Source organism: Lepisma saccharinum, chromosome 9 (genome assembly GCF_977018435.1).
Source record: "Lepisma saccharinum chromosome 9, izLepSacc3.1, whole genome shotgun sequence".
NCBI classification, from domain to species: Eukaryota; Metazoa; Arthropoda; class Insecta; order Zygentoma; family Lepismatidae; genus Lepisma; species Lepisma saccharinum.
In genome coordinates, this window is record NC_139237.1 from 58,832,313 (window position 1) to 58,850,230 (window position 17,918).

General features: G+C 37.8%; 1 protein-coding gene across 1 annotated transcript; it reads right to left on the reverse strand.

The window, feature by feature from the left end:
- Window positions 1-14,322: 14,322 nt before the first annotated feature.
- LOC145992441 (glutamate receptor 2-like) lies at window positions 14,323-15,561 on the reverse strand. Its single transcript, XM_083128826.1, has one exon. It carries the CDS (start codon window positions 15,559-15,561, stop codon window positions 14,323-14,325), a length of 1,239 nt encoding a protein of 412 aa, XP_082984952.1.
- Between the last annotated feature and the right edge of the window lie 2,357 nt (window positions 15,562-17,918).

Here is a 17,918-nt window from a genome sequence, read left to right on the forward strand (position 1 = left end):
GTCCTTACACTAGACGAAAAAGAGGTTTTTAATTTCGCACTTTCCATGAACTTAGAAACAATCAGTGGCGTAGTGTTATAGTACGCCCATACGCCCGGCGTTCCTTGATTTAAAATTTCAAAAATGCATAAATGCTGTAAATATAAAGTAAAACTTGACTAATTTCATATATGTTTGACCTTCATGGCATTAAAATAGCTATTTTTCGCGATCCGCTTGCAACGCTCCACTAACAACACTCGTTCTAGCATTTTTTCAATGCCTTTCTTGGCCGGACGCCGGGCAGGTTCGGCGTAAAGGAATCTATATTCCTTGCTGTTTATCTGGAGGGAAAGCTTGGATCTCTGACAGCACACGCGCAAATGCTCTCTCGTACGCCAGCGTACGGAGCAGAGGGCTAAGTGATTGTTTCATGTGACCCTTCCTGCCTTCTGAAGCAGACGACAGCGGTAGAATTCCTACCCGGTTCTTCGCGCTCGTGCCACTCGTGCTATGTGATGTTACAATACGCAATATTCACTTACGTAACTTTACCAAACTCAAATATACCATTTCTTAATGGCCACTGCATTGTATAATTTATCGCACGACGAGCGATGTGCATTAAAAACTAAAATATCAACACAGCTTTTGTCAAATAAGTTGGTGAAGTCCTCGTGGTAGAAATTCAGCCTGTGGCTGCTCTACCACTTAACCCGCAAAACTATTATTTTTTTTTATTATTATTATTTTTCGTTATTATCTGACTGCTTAATATTGTGTCAATGGAAATGTTTAGCATTCATTTGAAAACTCTTAACATCGAATGGTCTCTGGACAAAATTATTTTAAAATGTTTATCAGCATTCTCAAGATGCAATAAACAGTGGTCTGAATTACTAATCGGCACTGTTACGTCAGTAGAGTGTACGATAGTTGGATCATCCGCCCACCTCCGTGTCAGAGTGTTTTGCACAACACGCCAAGACGACACAGGTCCCTGGTTCGAATCCCGGTGTAAGCACGGGTTTTCTTTGTCAGTGTCCCTTCCTCAACTTCATCAATATCATCACGATTAACAAAAGGTGGTAGAAAAGCGAAGTAAAATAAACCAAATCAATCAGTAGTTGGATCGTTCACAACAATGACGTCTACTGTTGTTCAGAGGCGCTTGTGATTCAGGTAGGTTTTTTAATGACTTGCGTCATGCCAAAAGGTATAAAACACCAGAGTTCAAGACATTTGTTGCATAGTGGGGAAATCTCATTTTCTAGCTAAAACAGACATGGATGATGTTTTATTGATACCAAGCTGACTTCAGGTAAATAAACAATACCTGTGGCGACTAATACCATAAGTAACTTATTAAGCAAAAAAGGGCCGACCCTTCCTTCGGACTTGGCGTTCCCTCCCGAAATGCCCATGCTACGCCACTGGAAACAATAAACCGCTATTATAATACACAATCAAACAGAAATAATACATTGGAAAAAGACCCTTGAGGAATTTTTACGATTCTGCTTGCTCGACTTGAAATTAGAGGGGTTTGAAACACTGAATAAGTTTTTCTCCACCTGGAGGAAATCGCCATCAAGTTTGTGCAGAAAGAAGCAAATTTGTGAGAAGTTTATGCGACATTTTATTTACAATACCTTGCATAATATCGAACAGTTTTCAAAAAATAATATTTTTCACGACTTCTCGAGAAAATGTGCTTGGAACACAGGAATGTGGGAGTCTTCATAAATGTCAACATGTTTTTAAGGGCATGACGTGGTCAGTCAACGTAGAGCAGTTCGTTACACCCTACTATCCTTATTTTTCGTCAAGCGTGAAAGGTCGCGGGTTCAAATCCCACCCTCTCCTATTTTTTTGTTTGCTGAACAGAGACCGTTGATACTAGAATATTTGAAAAATGAATACGATGCACACTTGAGGGACGTCCCTTCTGCGCATTTTTCCCCTTAGAAGTTGCAGATTTCCAGGATTTAAGGTTAAAACTTCTTTTAGTTATTATTCATATGTTCTGTTAACATACACATCACGATTAATTCACAAATCACATGTATGTATTCAGGATGCAAAATGTAATGTTATTTAAGTTATGTATTGTTTATATTCTTCACTGACATCTAAAATATTGATTACTTCGATGTACTAAAAAAAACATATACAGTTATGTTAAGTAGTGATGTAGTGCATTACTGTAAAGAAGGAGAGAGTTAATGAGTTCAAATTGCTAAGATTGGTAATTTTATGTCCGTTCCTTCGTAATGACTGTTGTCAACCCCCTAACCACCATCTTACCAGGCGTTTAAAACTAAGAGTAAATCGCTAATTAACATAAGTAAATGGTTATTGCGACGGAGGCCGATTCGATAAGAAACTACTAATAAGTATTTATATACTGAGTGACAAACAAAAAATTCAAAACCTCATAATGATTTAAAACGTTTGTCTTATTTCAGCAGAAAGTACGAGTATCAGATCCAACCAACTTTCCCCACTAACTTTGCAATATTCGAAACCACCATCATAGACTTAGCTCTACGTAACTTGATTCTGAATATTCCACGTGGCATGTGACTTCCTCCTATAACCGAAATAACTTCCCATTACTATTACCTTTCACCTCGTGAAATACAGAGAGTAATGTTAACTTCTTAGCACGGTGGATAAACTTTACACCCAACGATATACTCCTGAAAAAAATCCTGCCTAGGTGGAGAATCGAACCTACGACCTCCCTCGTGAGTAGTTTTGCCCACGAGACGAGACTTTGGTCTGTCTCGTCCCGTCTTGTGAAAATGCCGTCTCGTCTCGTGTCTCGTCTCGAAAATATAAGTTTATCTCGTCCCGTGTCTCGTCTCGAAGGGTTCTGTCTCGTCTCGTCCCGTCTCGTCTCATCTTGTAGAAGTAATAACTAACTCTCTAGCCTTCTTAAACCCGAAGGTTCATAGCTGCAGCAACACAGGCCTTCCATGTTTTCCTATCTTGAGCAAGATCTATATACTCTTTTCCATCAATACCTATTTCCCTTAGGTCCATCTCAACGTTGTCCCTCCATCTTCGTCTTGGCCTTCCTACAGGTCTCTTACCATCAGGTTTCCCAACAAGAATCCTGTAAACTCCTCTTTCCTCTCCCATTCGTGCCACATGGCCTGCCCACCTAAGTCTTCTTGATTTAATTATTCTAATAATATCTGGACACGAATACAAATTATGTAGTTCTAAATTATGTAACCTTCTCCACTCACCTGTCTCCTCATCCCTTTTAGGTCCAAAGATTTTCCTAAGGATCTTATTTTCAAATACTCTCAATTTATGTTCCTCTTTCAATGTCAGGGACCAAGTTTCACATCCATATAATACTACAGGCAAAATTACTGTTTTGTATATTTTAACTTTTAGTTTCTTAGATAGTAAACGAGAAGACAAAAGTTTATGAAGAGAGAAGTAACATGCATTTCCTGAATTAAGCCTACTTTTTATTTCCTCTTTAATATAATTTTCATTTGTTAATATTACTCCTAAGTATTTGAATTTGGAAACTGGTTCAAACGAGTTGTTATCATTAATTAGATTTTGATTATTACCTAACACTTGGTTTCGGCCTGTAAGCATATATAGAAGTAATGCAGGATATTATGACAACAAAAGTTAAAACTGGAAGACATCACAAAATATTATTCCCGAAAGTGGGTAAAACGTTAAAATATTTTGTTCGTTAACCATAAGGACATTAATCTACTATTATATTAATATATAAAAATGGATGTATGTGTGTGTGTTTGTATGTTTGTTCCGGCATAACTCTCGAACGCCTGGAGCGATTTCAACCAAACTTGGTACGCGTATCACTTGAAATCTCGAAAGAAATACTGTGTGGAGTAAGACAGCCCTGGAGGTGGGGGTGGGGAGGGGGTGACATGTAAAAAAAATCGAAAACGACCAATATTAGTGTGGAATCCATATTTTTCGGGGTCTCTAAGATGAATAGCGATATTCCTAATGACGTTCAACTACAAATTCATCACCTATCGGGATGGGGGTTAAGAGGGGGGGAATTAAAATGTAAAAAATTACAAAGATTAGTGTCGAATCCATAGTTTTTGGAGTCGCTAAGCTAATTGGTGACATTAACGATGACCAAACTTAGTACTTTATATAAACTTAGTACACATATGAACTACACTCTGGAAAGAAATACTGTGAGGTTAAGACACCCCTGGCAACCCTAGGGTCGGGGGTGGGAAGGGGTGACATTTAAAAATAATTGAAAACGATCGATAGCCTATTAGTGTGGAATCCATAGTTTCCGGGGTCGATAAGATGAATAGGGACACTCCCAATGCCGTTCAACTCGAAGACACCTCTGGCACACCTAGGGAAGGGGGTGGGAAGGGGGTGAAATGTAAAACGACCGATATTAGTGTGGAATCAATAGTTTTCGGGGTTGCTAAGATGAATAATGACACTCCCAATGCCAGACAACTCCAAGTTTATTTTACACTATAGTTAGAATTCAATGTTTCCTGTTTAATAGAAGATTGGGATAAATAAATACCCGAGCAACGACGGGCAATCAGCTAGTATTAAATATAATGTTTGTTAATTACCAATAGGTAGAGAATCAAATCTACTTTGTTGATTCAAGCAAGAGTTTGTATTGCAATTTAGCCACACAAAGTGTGTTTCTTCAACTGTAGCTGAAGTTTAGGTTTATTTTTACCAAAATAGCACTATTTATACTATTCAGGCAACATTTTTTTTTAAATTTTGGACTAACAAAGACATTTTTTCAACTTTTAACTTATTACTTTAAAGTTTATTTCCATTTTTTACTCAAATAACACAATTTAAGCTATTCAGGCAGGAGTGTTTGTTACATTTTGCACTTACAAAGAGATTTTTTCAACTTTTAACTTATTTTGAACTCACAAATATATTTTTCAACTTCTTTTATTAATTTTTCTATTTATTGCCTTTTGTATCTTATATTTACTATTTTTTAACTTTTAATTTTGTTATTTATTTAAATAATTTCTCTAATCACTAAGGAAGAAGTACTTTTAACTAAAACTTTAGACACAAACTTTATTATTACTATTATTATTATTATTGTTGTTGTTTTTGATGTAGTTGTTGAATGTGTTGTTGTTAGGGTTTATTGACTTAAACTATGCTATTTTTTTTGTTTCGTATTTCTATATTTATTTAAGTCAGGTTACGCATGCTACGTACGAAAGTTTATTTATTTTAGAGTTTCATCGGTATATTTTTACTGTTAGGGTTGGTAAAGTTTCCTAACTATATGAGTAGGGTTCCATATATTCTTGTTCTTACATGTTTTTGATATGATGTGATCAGCACAACTCTCCAAGTGCCTTTACTGCATGTTTCCATTCTATTGCGGCTTAATGATTCCTAGAGCCACTTTATGCATGGGAAAAAGCTTGAAAATTTCGATCTCAGATAACCCACAAGCATATGTCAGAGTATTTTCGAGAATATTTTAGACTTAATATGTGCCACAGGAATATCACTGCTTGCTTAATTTTTAAGTATGTTACGCTGTTATTGTGTTTTAGCCATTGCTTACCTACTACATATACTGTACGAATTGTTTAATATTTGTACTTTTGCACTTATATGAGGCCAAACTTTTACTGTAACTAAAATTATTATGTGTCTATGAGGACTGAAATCCCTTTACCAAGGGGACTATAAATGGACGTTTATTAATATTGTTTATTTTTCCCTTTAAATATAACAATATAATGACAAATCACAGGACAAGACGATGCTAGCAGATGACTACGTGGCTCTTAAGTCCACCTGCCAAACTTTTCTTACCATGCTATTTAGCCTTATAGTACTTTTATTCAGGGTAATTTTCAAGTATTACTGACTTTATTGAGTGTTTGATTATTACCAGGGTTTATTTGTGTCTGTTATACTGTATCATGCGAGTCTTATTTTTACTACAATCAGGACAAAATTCCACTGACTGAAGCTTAAAGCTTAGGCTCTAAAGGGGCCATTTAACACGTATAGTGACAATGCATAGGACAATATGAACCTTACAGAGGATTGTAGGAGACATAGGAACACACGCCAGAGCCTTATTAGACTGCAAGAAGCACTTACAAGGAGTACAACTAGGAAACGAAGTTGATTTTTTGAGTGCTTTACTATAAGGTTACCAGTTACACAGCCAATATTTGCTATTTCAAGTAACTACAAGTACCAGAACATCTTACAGCCCAACACTAACTAGACTTCAATTTATAATATATTAGGTGCTAAATGTAGCAAGAACACTGATTGTACATACTTTTGAAAATCCAACTATAGCAGGATTTTTCTATGTAAGTATTTTTATTGATTACTAACTTTAACAGACCAAACAGGAAGACGGCAAAATTCACTAAACATATTTTTTTGCTATTGTGACTAATCGCGGCGCTGAGGATGCATGGAAGAACAAAAATCTTAAGGACTGGATATATTTTATCACTACAGACGCCTATGTAGAAACACTAGAGTACTGTTAGCTTTCAAAATTGAGTTTATACTGTACTGTTTCTTAAATATTTTGTGTTTGGCACGCTTAACAAGTTATACTTATATCCATTTCAGGACAAATATTGCTAAAACTCTCAATTTACTGTGTACGCACCAAATACTAGCTAATGTTTAATAACATTTTATTTGACTATAGCACAAGTACCAAAGAAATAAGTATATTTTATTTATAACTTGACAAAGGTACTAGGAATTAATCGACAAAGTTAGGTAAAAACAGTATCTTTAAAAAATACATATCTTTTTACTTCCTTCAAATGTTATGTTTCATTGTTATTTAGTCACTTTTAAGCTCTATCCATGATTAACAATTAATTAAATTAGTAATATAACAACTGGTTTACACTATCTGGCATCCTTTTGATAACGAATGAAAGAAAAATCTTTCAATATTTCTTATAATTTTATGCTTATTTTGAAGAACCATGGTAATTTCATTTGCAGTTTAACTTAATTTTTAAGACTTAATACTAATTTATGTGTACAGGTTAGGTTATTTAGAATGTATGAAGAAGTATAAAGTTGATATTTCTGCTATCAGAGGAATTAATAACCATATTTTACAAATATTGATGTTCCATTCTGAATTCCATGTTGGTTTCTATTTATCCTTGTTGCTGCTTGATATCTGAGTTAGCTTATATAAGGAAATAAACAAAAAGCAATCAACAATAAAGTTAAAAAAGGGTAGCACTGAAGTCAAACAACTTAACTCAGATAACAAGCAGCAACAAGTTACTTCCGCAAAACAAATTGGAACCTCAGAAAAATCAATACAAACGTGTTAAAATATTTTCGACACGCGACATTATCCCATACAGCTCGGGAAAAAGACCGAGGGGGAACCTAACAATGGACTCCTTTCGGCCGTCAATGATTCCTCGCGGTACGAGGTGGCGGTGGGGGAAATTTTCTTCTTCTCTGGTGCGAATTTTGTCCGCAACCTTGTAGAGGGGTCTTGCAGTCAACGTATTCTTGCCTTTTTTAAGAGCAATTATTATTAATAACATGCATTCTGCCCGTATACTTCGTTTTCATATAGGCTACATCGTTCAATTTCTTCGCCTTTAAAGCACACATAGGCTAACGCCATATATTGTGTTATAATATCTTCTACCCCAGATCCCTTCGGGGCCAGTTGAATCCGGATAAATCCAGATCCTTAATTATACCTAATATGATCCAGCACCGATGCCAAAATGGCCGCTCATGACGTCATCGACGCCTGCAAACCTCGCCTGACGTCATGAATTGGCTTAGAATAGGCCTGAACCGTCTCCTCGTTAGTGAATAAAACGCATTAACTTCAAGTTCCCCGACTGTACGAATCGTCCAGGACTCATATCCCGGCGTAACACGTATAAGAAAATCATAAATGGGAGATGCAAAAGGCTGAAACGGACTCCATAATAGTATCTTTTGTGCACTAATGGAAAACCATTAAAAATCAATCTCCCTCGCCAGCCTGAATAGTCCATGACTCACATCCGGCTGTAACGCATACATAAAGTACAACAATTTTGTTAGGTTAGGGTAAAAGCGGACTCCATAATAGTATCTTTTGTACACTAATGGAAAACCATTAATTCCAAACTCCCACGTGGGCACGAGTTATCTATGACTCATCTACCTCCCCCTCCCCTACACTCTCCGCTTGATTAATTAGCATAAAAAAAATCATAATTAAAAACGACAGAAAATCGATGAAAAACGACGGTAAGTATTTTCAATTGTTGTTTGACACTCGACAAATAGGAACAACTTCATTATTGAATGGTTTCTTCTATTACAGTGTCACAAATGTTTCACATAATTAGAATCGAGGGAATTTTCTATACTGTTTACATTATGGAAGAAATTTTCCTCAATCACTTCAATACAAAACCAACCGTATAAGGGGCATTTAGCTCTCCACCCGCACCGCAAGGTCTTTGAATCCTTTACGCCACCAGTGAGCACAACTTTGTTTTCTTTCTCCAACATCAGGGGTTTTCTGCAACTGATGTCTTTGCCACTCAGTGGCTTAGGGTTAATGAGAATCCACTTCACAGCAGAATCGTTGCTTGATTTTTGGGGCAAAAAACTGCCTGAAGTACTTTCAACAATAAGATTGTAAAAGCGAAAATACACCATAGAAACAATATTACGCCAGCAGACACACTGCCAGGGTGAAGTCATTTAGCCGTTCCCTTCAGATAATTTATTTACAGTGTTCACACTGACTCCAAAGTCCTGGACAACTGGAGGAGTCAGGAAAACAAGGCTAGGACTGAGGTCATTGGAAACAAATGCAACGTTCGTGCCGGAGCACTGCACACTACACCATGAAGCGGTGCAAAAGTGTACCCATATATGTTAGGGCTACCATACGTCCTGGTTTTCCCGGACATGTCCTCTTTTCGGACCATGAAATTTGCGTCCGGGCGGGTTTTTACCTTCTGTTAAAATGTCCAGGTTTTTACTTTTATCCAATCATCATAGGTCAGAGATCACGAAGTTACAACTTTTCGAATCATTAAACGTCTGATGTTAGAACTACATAATTTGTATTCATGTCCAGATATTATTAGAATAATTAAATCAAGAAGACTTAGGTGGGCAGGCCATGTGGCACGAATGGGAGAGGAAAGAGGAGTTTACAGGATTCTTGTTGGGAAACCTGATGGTAAGAGACCTGTAGGAAGGCCAAGACGAAGATGGGGGGACAACGTTGAGATGGACCTGAGGGAAATCGGTAGGGATGGAAAAGAGTATATAGATCTTGCTCAAGATAGGGAAAGATGGAAGGCCTGTGTTGCTGCAGCCATGAACCTTCGGGTTTAAGAAGGCTAGAGAGTTAGTTAGTTAGTTGGCAGTACTGGACGATGCGCTAAGCGTTAGTCGCTTTTTGTTACAGTTTCAAGTTCCGGTCGATGTAATTTCCGCGTCATTCGTTTGTTCGTCTTTCGAAGTGGAAGTTAGAGTTTGCGAACACGGTGTAAGCTATTCATATGCCTAAAAGAAAGTGCAAGGTTACTAATGAGTTACAAGAAAAGAATTCATGTTTTAGACGTGGCAGAGACGATTTTGAAGGCGAGTGTATGGTTTGTAAACCCGGTACATATGTGTCTGTGGCAAACAAAGGAGGGCTAGACTTGCAAGCACACGTGGAGTGCGAAAGGCACAAAAGAGACGTCAGAGGTCTACAAAACTGACTCAGTTTTTTCACGAAACCTGGCAGTGAACATGAAGATAAAGTAAGTGCTGCAGAGTAAAGTTAGTGGCAGTATAATATCATGGAGAATAATATTTTATTTAATGGTGATAAATTGTGTGATTTATGTCATGTTTTCGTGTTTGTGAATAAATTGATGGTGTGTGTGGCTTTCGAAGAAAATGTCCTCTTTTTGTCATTTCAAAATATGGTAGCCCTAATATATGCTAGCTTGTAGCCAGCTGAAGACATGAACTCAAAGTATCTCAGGGCTTGCGGGGTTTAGTATGGAAAGGTCAAAAGTCAACTAGTAAAAGTTTATTTATATTTATACACGCATGTAAATAACCAGTTTAGCACATACGCTCTTATTCCCTCTCAGTGAGGTACCTGGGCAGTGTTTGTAACCTTATCTAATTTAGGGGGAACCAACTACCGCAGGTAACCAATAGGAACCTTGGTAGTCGTCACGTGCCACGCCGTCTGGGAACAACATGCGAAAGCGTCCAATCAATTGCGAGGGACGGGCCAAGGGGCCCACGGTTTCACAAAGGTGTTGGTATGAAAGGACGCCGCAAAGTCAATCCAGCTACTGCAAGGGAACGGTTCGGTCCCTTGGTATGTCCAGTCAGTAGCAAGAGACGGCAAGGTACAAAGGGAAGGTCTGGGAGCACCCAGGAGACTTGGGCTTGGGCCGCCACGACCCAAGGGTAGCACACCAAGCTCCTTCCTTCTCAAGGCTTATCTATTGGATACCGGTAGGGGAACCAGATCTTTCGCAGCCGGTATCTGGCAGTCGACTGAGCTCCGTTTTTTCCCCCCGAAGTCAGGACTTTTTATGTCCAGAATATTGTTTATTGAACTGGGATGTGGGTTGTTTACATAGTAAATGTGTACAGGAACATTGATAATTACAATTACTTTAGCGTTTCCTGCTACTGTCGCAAGAGACAGGTCGTGGGTATGTGCCCAACATATACAACTAACTACAAACAATACATACAAGATATACAAGGATTGTCATGATAATTTACACGAAATTTGAATACAAGCACAGGTGCACATATTATACATTTGTTAAAAACCATATGAAGAGATTACTTAGGTTCCCTAGAATCTGAGTGTGATTCACTTTGTCATGGTCGTGGTAGATGTAACTTACTCTGTCGGGGACGGAGTGTCCCGATGGAGTTTATCAGTGGATTGGTGTGGGCTCGAACCTTGGCCCATATGCGTTGTTTAGCGATTTGGAGCGTCTCCTCTATCATTGGATATTGCAGATCATCATGAATCTGGGTGATACGGGTGTCCATGGGGTAGGATCCAATCATGCATAGCGCTCTGTTCTGCACAATCTGAATCTTATTGCGATGGGTCTGTGCCATCTGGGTCCATACCGGACTGGCATAGACTAGAATAGGACGAACCATCGAAGTGAACACATGGAGGCGTGTGGCAAAAGGAAGGGTGTGCGCACGTAGCAATGGAGATAGGTAGCCAAGACGCATGCGTGCGCGCTTGTAGGCCGCATCTGTGTGAGGTCCAAATTTCAGTCGTCGGTCCAGGAGGACACCTAGATATTTCACTTGGTCACGATGAGGCACTCGGCGTCTGAAGAGGGTGACTCGAGCTCGTTCTGGTACGGGGCCCAAGCCAAAGATCGTAACAAAACTCTTCTCCGGGTTTATCCTGATCTTCCTTTTTGTGGCCCATTTCTCAAAACGGGTGGTGTACTTCTTCAGTTTGTCTTCGCAGTTTTCGAGACGTTTGTCCCAGACAAATACTGCCGTATAGTCGGCATACGTGCCTGTTTCAGGTGTTGGAATGTCAGCTGCAGAGAGTGCAAACAGAAGAGGAGAAAGCACTGCACCTTGCGGAACGCCGGCCAGGATAGGGAGTGAAGACGACTGATGGCCTTTAATAGTGGTTACAAAACTTCTCCCGAAGAGGAAACTGGACAAGATCTGACAATATGTGGTCGGAATGTGCATTCGGTTGAATTTGTACAAAAGCCCGTGGCTGAGCTCCGGACCTCGCTGCATTGTTTATATACTGTTTGGTGGCAGCACTGAGGCGGATGGAGAAGATCGGAACTAAGCCGGCTGCAGCGTTGCAATCTCCCTTCAATTCACGAGATGCAACTCATGCGTTATAAATTATCAAGTTTTCCATTGTAAAAACCACTAGCATGTGACGATACAAATTTAACACTTGTGTACTAAACTAAACACATTACATTAAAGAATTTACAAGGCAAAGAGATTCGACAATGCAAGTTACTTATTAAACAACAATTACTGCACAAAAGATAACTGAAAGCGTAAGCCACGCAGGGCATTTAGCATGCTTTCTTTAACCAAAACTTGTGTGCCACAACAATATATGTTTCATGCTTAACAACAATGCACTCAAAATTCTGATAAAAGATAAATCAAAAGCGTAAGCCTCTCAGGGCATTTCGCAAGCATTAATAATTATATATTAAAGAATATGGCTATCACGCAGGATCGCTAAATGTGATGACTACGCAGGGTCGTTACACAAATGATTTATTTAAAAAAGCTTCCAAAAGCTGGAAAGGTCAGGGGAATGAAATGGTTTTTGCTCGGCAGAATTTGTAACCGGAAACAAGTTTTGTTTTATCTTCCCAACAATCTTCCTTTTTGGGTAATATTGCTTATAAAAAGGTTCCTTCTTTTTATTTTTAATTTGTTTTAAAAAATGTTCAACAAACTTAATTCATTTGATTAAACTACAAAGTTGAAGTGTAATTTATTTTTAGCATGTTAAATCATTACACAGCTATGTAAAATACCTGAAAAAGTCAGGGACTTTGCAAAGTGGGTGTGAACCATCATCTATCAACCCACACACATATGTTGCTTTTCATAGGCTATTTGAATTGTTTGCATTACCCACACATATAGTCTACCCGTATCATACATTTATTTTCGCTCTCTGATGGAAACAAATGTTATTGTCAACTACAAATATTTGTCACGTGGTTGCATACACATAGGTTAGATCTTCAACATTTCGTAACAAAATGAGCAAGTTTCTCTACTCACCCTCTCCTATAGCCCCCATATATATATATATATATATATATACAGGATGTCATTTTAATGGTGCCCACGGACCACGGAAACGTATAGAGGACAGCAAAACAAACAAATTTTCTCAGTAACATTTTTCTCGTTGGAGCGTCGTTTCGGCGCTACAGTCATTCAAAAAAGCCCGTTTTGCCGCCTGAATCCTGGCAACCGAACACAACATTTGATAGCATTTGTGACGTCATATTCCGTCGTGAAGCCATACGTTACGGGCTTTCCCGGAACACAAATATTCTGTGAAAGATGACATAGCTAAAATTAACCACATTATGTATCGTAAAACAAAACGAGAAAACACGTTCTGTAACCTAACAGGAAGTAAACAAACGATAGGAAAAATAGTAGAAAGAAAATAGAATTCAAGTGGAAGTGGTCATATCGAATTATGTCTCAGCTTACAAGTCAAATATTTGCAAATCTGGTTACTAAGTTGGCATTTACAATTTAGTCTATCCACTTCGTCCTTCTGATACTAGTTGTCTGCGACACACGAACAGATGTCAAATTAAAATGAAAGAACTCAAAATTCCAAAGGTAAGCAACAGATAATATAATGTATATTCAGAGCATTATAAGGCAAGGAGCAAAAATGATTGAAAATACAGGGATATAAGTAGTAGTGATAGAAGCTATAAGACGACTATGTGTTTATCTATGCGCCAGATACACATGTAATAGTTTGCAAATGTGAACAGGGCAGTATATTCGGTACTGATTCATCATTAGATTGTTACTGTGGTTGTACTTGTTTTAGCCGTAATCTAACAACGTGAACATCGGATACTTTCGTTATCACACAAAAGTACCGCATGGCATCTGGACACAAACCTGTAGATATCAACCTTGCAACGAGATTTGCAAATATTTGACAGGTAGTTGGGCCTAAACAGCCACGTGTAAACTGTAAGTCGAATAAAATTTATTGTTGTTGATATTTTAGATGTAGGCTGAGACAAAATCCGACATTGACATTTCATTTCCCGTGAGATGACTGCTGATCTTCTGGCCGGTAGGCTATAATGTTCGGTCTGCTGGACGCTTTTATCGGTTCGTTTTACAGCTAATAATGTGGTTCGTAGTTTGTCATTTTTCACAAAATTTGTGTTCCTTGCAACCCTGCCGTTTCACCGCAGGATATGACGTCACAGGTACGATCAAATGTTGTTTTGGGTTACCAGCATCCAGGCAGCAAAACGGTCTTTTTTGAACGGTTGTAGCGTCGAGTCGACGCACCAACGAGAAAAATGTTACTGGGAAAAGTTGTTTGTTTTGATGTCCTCTCTCTCTCTATATATATATATATATAGTTCTGGCCCCTTAAAAAAAATCCTGGGTACGGCCTGCTTTCAATGCAGATGCATTGAAAACAAAATAATGCAGCTGAGGTCTAACAATGGATGTAGTACCAAAATGTTTATGTTACTGAAATCATAGAATTTATGCGAAATGTCACTGTAAATATGAATATCTCATTCTAAAACGTATCTTTTTCCCAAACACATAAACCATTTCGAATATAAACACCAAGAGTGCAGTTGACAGTCCTATCAGAAGAAGTATAAAGCACCCTATAATGTTAGGGAGAGATATAACTCTGGGGTCGTTGTATTCTGGCTCTGCCAAGATTCCATAAATAGTATCAAAGCTCCATTTGCTAACGAAACCTCCTTCAAGCAACCTATACACTGCATGGTTCATTCTCGGAATAATGGGTAATCCTTTCCTGGCATAGAAACTGATATGGAATGAGAGAATGCATTCGTCCATGACATACGTCCTGCGTCTTCCATTTTCATCAACGAATCTCTTATTTGAAAGGAACTTGAGGGTGTACATGTTCAGAGGGGTCGCAAGGTCACGATCCATCGCAGTCCTTCTCAAATTGTCCGGCACGTTTTGCATTATCTTGTAACTTGCTAGAATCTTCTCCTGAACGCTGTCCTTCGAGCTGTTCATGTACTTGAAAATATTTAAGACTCCACCGATGACAAGGTTTGCGTTAAGCAGGTCTTCTCTAGTTCTGATGTCAGGTTCATGTTTAGGAACAGTCAGAATGCTACCCATAGAAGCCTTGTACGCCTCGTCGACAATGAAGCAGAAGAGCAGCCACAGAAGGATAAAGAAACGAACAATATCTGTGCTAGGACAAGGAGCCGAATTACCAAAGAAAACTGATATTGTGTACAAAATAGTTGTAGCTGTGTCCTTGAAATTTTCTTTTTCTTCTTCTCTCTTGTGCTCTACCAAAACTACGAAGATAAACGTACATGTTACTAAAGTAGTCAACGTTAATATCCACATTTCAAGCGAGAATGTACGTGTGAAAGTGGTCCACATTGGGTAAAATCCAGCCTTTGGAACAAGGAAAGTAAAGCAGTCCCTGGCATAAGCTTCGGTTCTGTCGAATAGATTAAAACGTTCTGTGGTAGGCATCATAGCTGCAAACACTACGTCTGTTCTGTTATAGACCAAATTGCCCATAAGTCCCAAGTAAGTTCCGTTTGGAGCTCGATAACCCCACCTTTCGTTATCTACCTGTGGTGAAAATATCGTGCTCATGTTCATATATTCCGAAACGGTGAAAAACAACAGTCCTTCGATCCCTGAGAGTGGAAAGTTTCCCAACGGCTCTCCGATGACGTAAGGAGGGTGAGGGAATGTCGTGTAACGCACTGAGCAGTTGTGCATGTTAGCGGACTTTTCGGGAAACAATTGAGAATCTCTTGAAAATTTACTGTCCTCCCATTCGTCAATTAAGACGATCTCGCTGGCGTACCAACAGGAATGATCTCGGAAGGGAAAATATGTATAAATGCTCATTCTTGTGCCGCTTTTAGTTACGCTTCTAAGGCAAATTACAACGTGCATAACATCAATATCCCATAACTTTTTGAACATGTCTCTCACGTTGCTTTGTGGGATGTTTTGAATCGTTATTATGACAACAAAGCGTGTTAGCAAAGTCCACTTTACGATCGAAGATTTCAGACTAATTGCACTAGAAACAGATTTTGCATGTCTGATAATAATCAACACAAAGTCACAGTTTATTGGTGTTTCTTTTCCACTTTTTATCTTCTTACTACTCACCACATGTTCAGGATCAATTATGACAACAGGGTTTGTTAGATGATGCAAGAAATAGTCTGTTTCAGAGATTCCAGTCACACAAAGTGGTCCCTTCTTACTATATTTGGCCAGAATATCGATTATAAAGTCTGATGTTTCTTTCTGCATTATACTATTAGGAATATGATCTATTATACCATGACTTGCAGATGGAAAACATGTTAATAGTAATTGTAGAATTGTGGATAACAGAAATGTTGCACTTATGTAGTCCATCATTTTTCTTACACAACACAAGACTGAAATGAAAAGAGAAGGCGATTTTTTAATGACATTAATTTATGTTCGTAGTTAATTTTGCACTAGAAAATTTAATGTTTCTTTGTGAAATGAAGCTTATTACGGGGAATATAAATTTCTAACAAAAGTTTCAATATTAATAAATCGATGATTGTGGAAAGAACTAGTCACAATTAAAAATGAAATGGACTGATGCACAGATTATGCATTTCTGGTGGATATGAATCTTTGTCGATCTCCGTGGCGGAGTGGTTAGCACTGTTCCCTGGTTCGAATTCCGATCTAGGTATATAAATTTCATCATATTATCCATCACTGATCCTCATCTTGGCGATTAGTCAAAAGTGGCAGAAGAGCGAAGTAAAATAAACGAATTCAATCAACCAATATGCATCTTTGTACATAGTAAGAATCTCTGACTAGATTTACAATCATGGGTGTGAAGCACTGAACTGAACAGCCTCTCTGCTTTCCGGGAAAATGATGTAATAGAAAAAAGAAACCGAGAAAAATATCTAAAAAAGAAGACGATATCAAGACACTGTCCAGTCTTGTCTCTTCTCGACAAAGGCGCAACCAGGAATTCTTGTCGGGGGGGGGGGGGCACGTACCAGGAAATACTTACCAATAAAAATAATAATAATAATACTAATAATAATGTTATATTATTATTACTATTACTATTATTATTGTTATTACCTAATTTTATTTTGAAAGCAAACAAAGATGTTTTTGTACCATTGTTAACTAAAATTTACAACATGTCACTTACTTCTGGAATATTTCCAGATATCTGGAAAAATATGTTTATTGTACCTGTAACTAAAAACAAAGATGGAAAAGCCAATGATCTTAATAATTATAGACCAATTACTATATTAAATTCCATGGCAAAGGTTTTTGAACACATAATTGCTGACTATTTGTCTTTTTCTTTTAAACAATATATTGATGGAAATCAGCATGGATTTTTTAGAAAAAGGTCTAGTATCACAAATTTATTGGTTTTAATAGACTCTCTTAAATCTAACATTAGGAAGCAATCCCAGACCGATATTTTATTTATTGACTTGGCTAAAGCCTTTGATAGTGTCAGCCATCAGCTATTAATTTACAAACTCGACCAAATGGGATTATCACCACGATTTCTGAAATGGTTTTCGAACTTTTTAGTAAATAGAAGTTTCTCTGTTAAGATTGGTGAAACAACTTCTTCTAAAAAAGAAATACTTTGTGGAGTACCTCAAGGGTCGTCACTTGGCCCAATTCTGTTCGCTGCTTTTATCAATGATGTTACATTATGTTTTAAATCTAGCACATGTTTACTATATGCAGATGATATAAAAATGTTTAATAGTATTTTAACAAATAATGATGTCGCTCAACTTCAGGCTGATCTCGATAGAATGACATGTTGGTGCAAGATTAATGAAATGGAAATTAACTTGAAAAAGTGTAAAGTTTTAAGATGTACTAAGAAAGTTCATTATATAGTCTCCAACTATTTTATTTATGAAAATAAAATCCAAGTGTGCGACAGTCATAAAGACTTAGGAATAGTAATAGATTCCTCTCTCATATTTGATGAGCACATTTCAGAAATTTGCAAAAGAGCAAAGAGAATGCTTGCTTATATATTTTTCTCATGGAAAGTTTTTAAAAAGGAAGATACCTTA

Coding starts and splice junctions, on each gene's coding strand:
- LOC145992441 (XM_083128826.1), bottom strand. CDS start 15,561: ATGCACAACTGCTCAGTGCGTTACACGACATTCCCTCACCCTCCTTAC.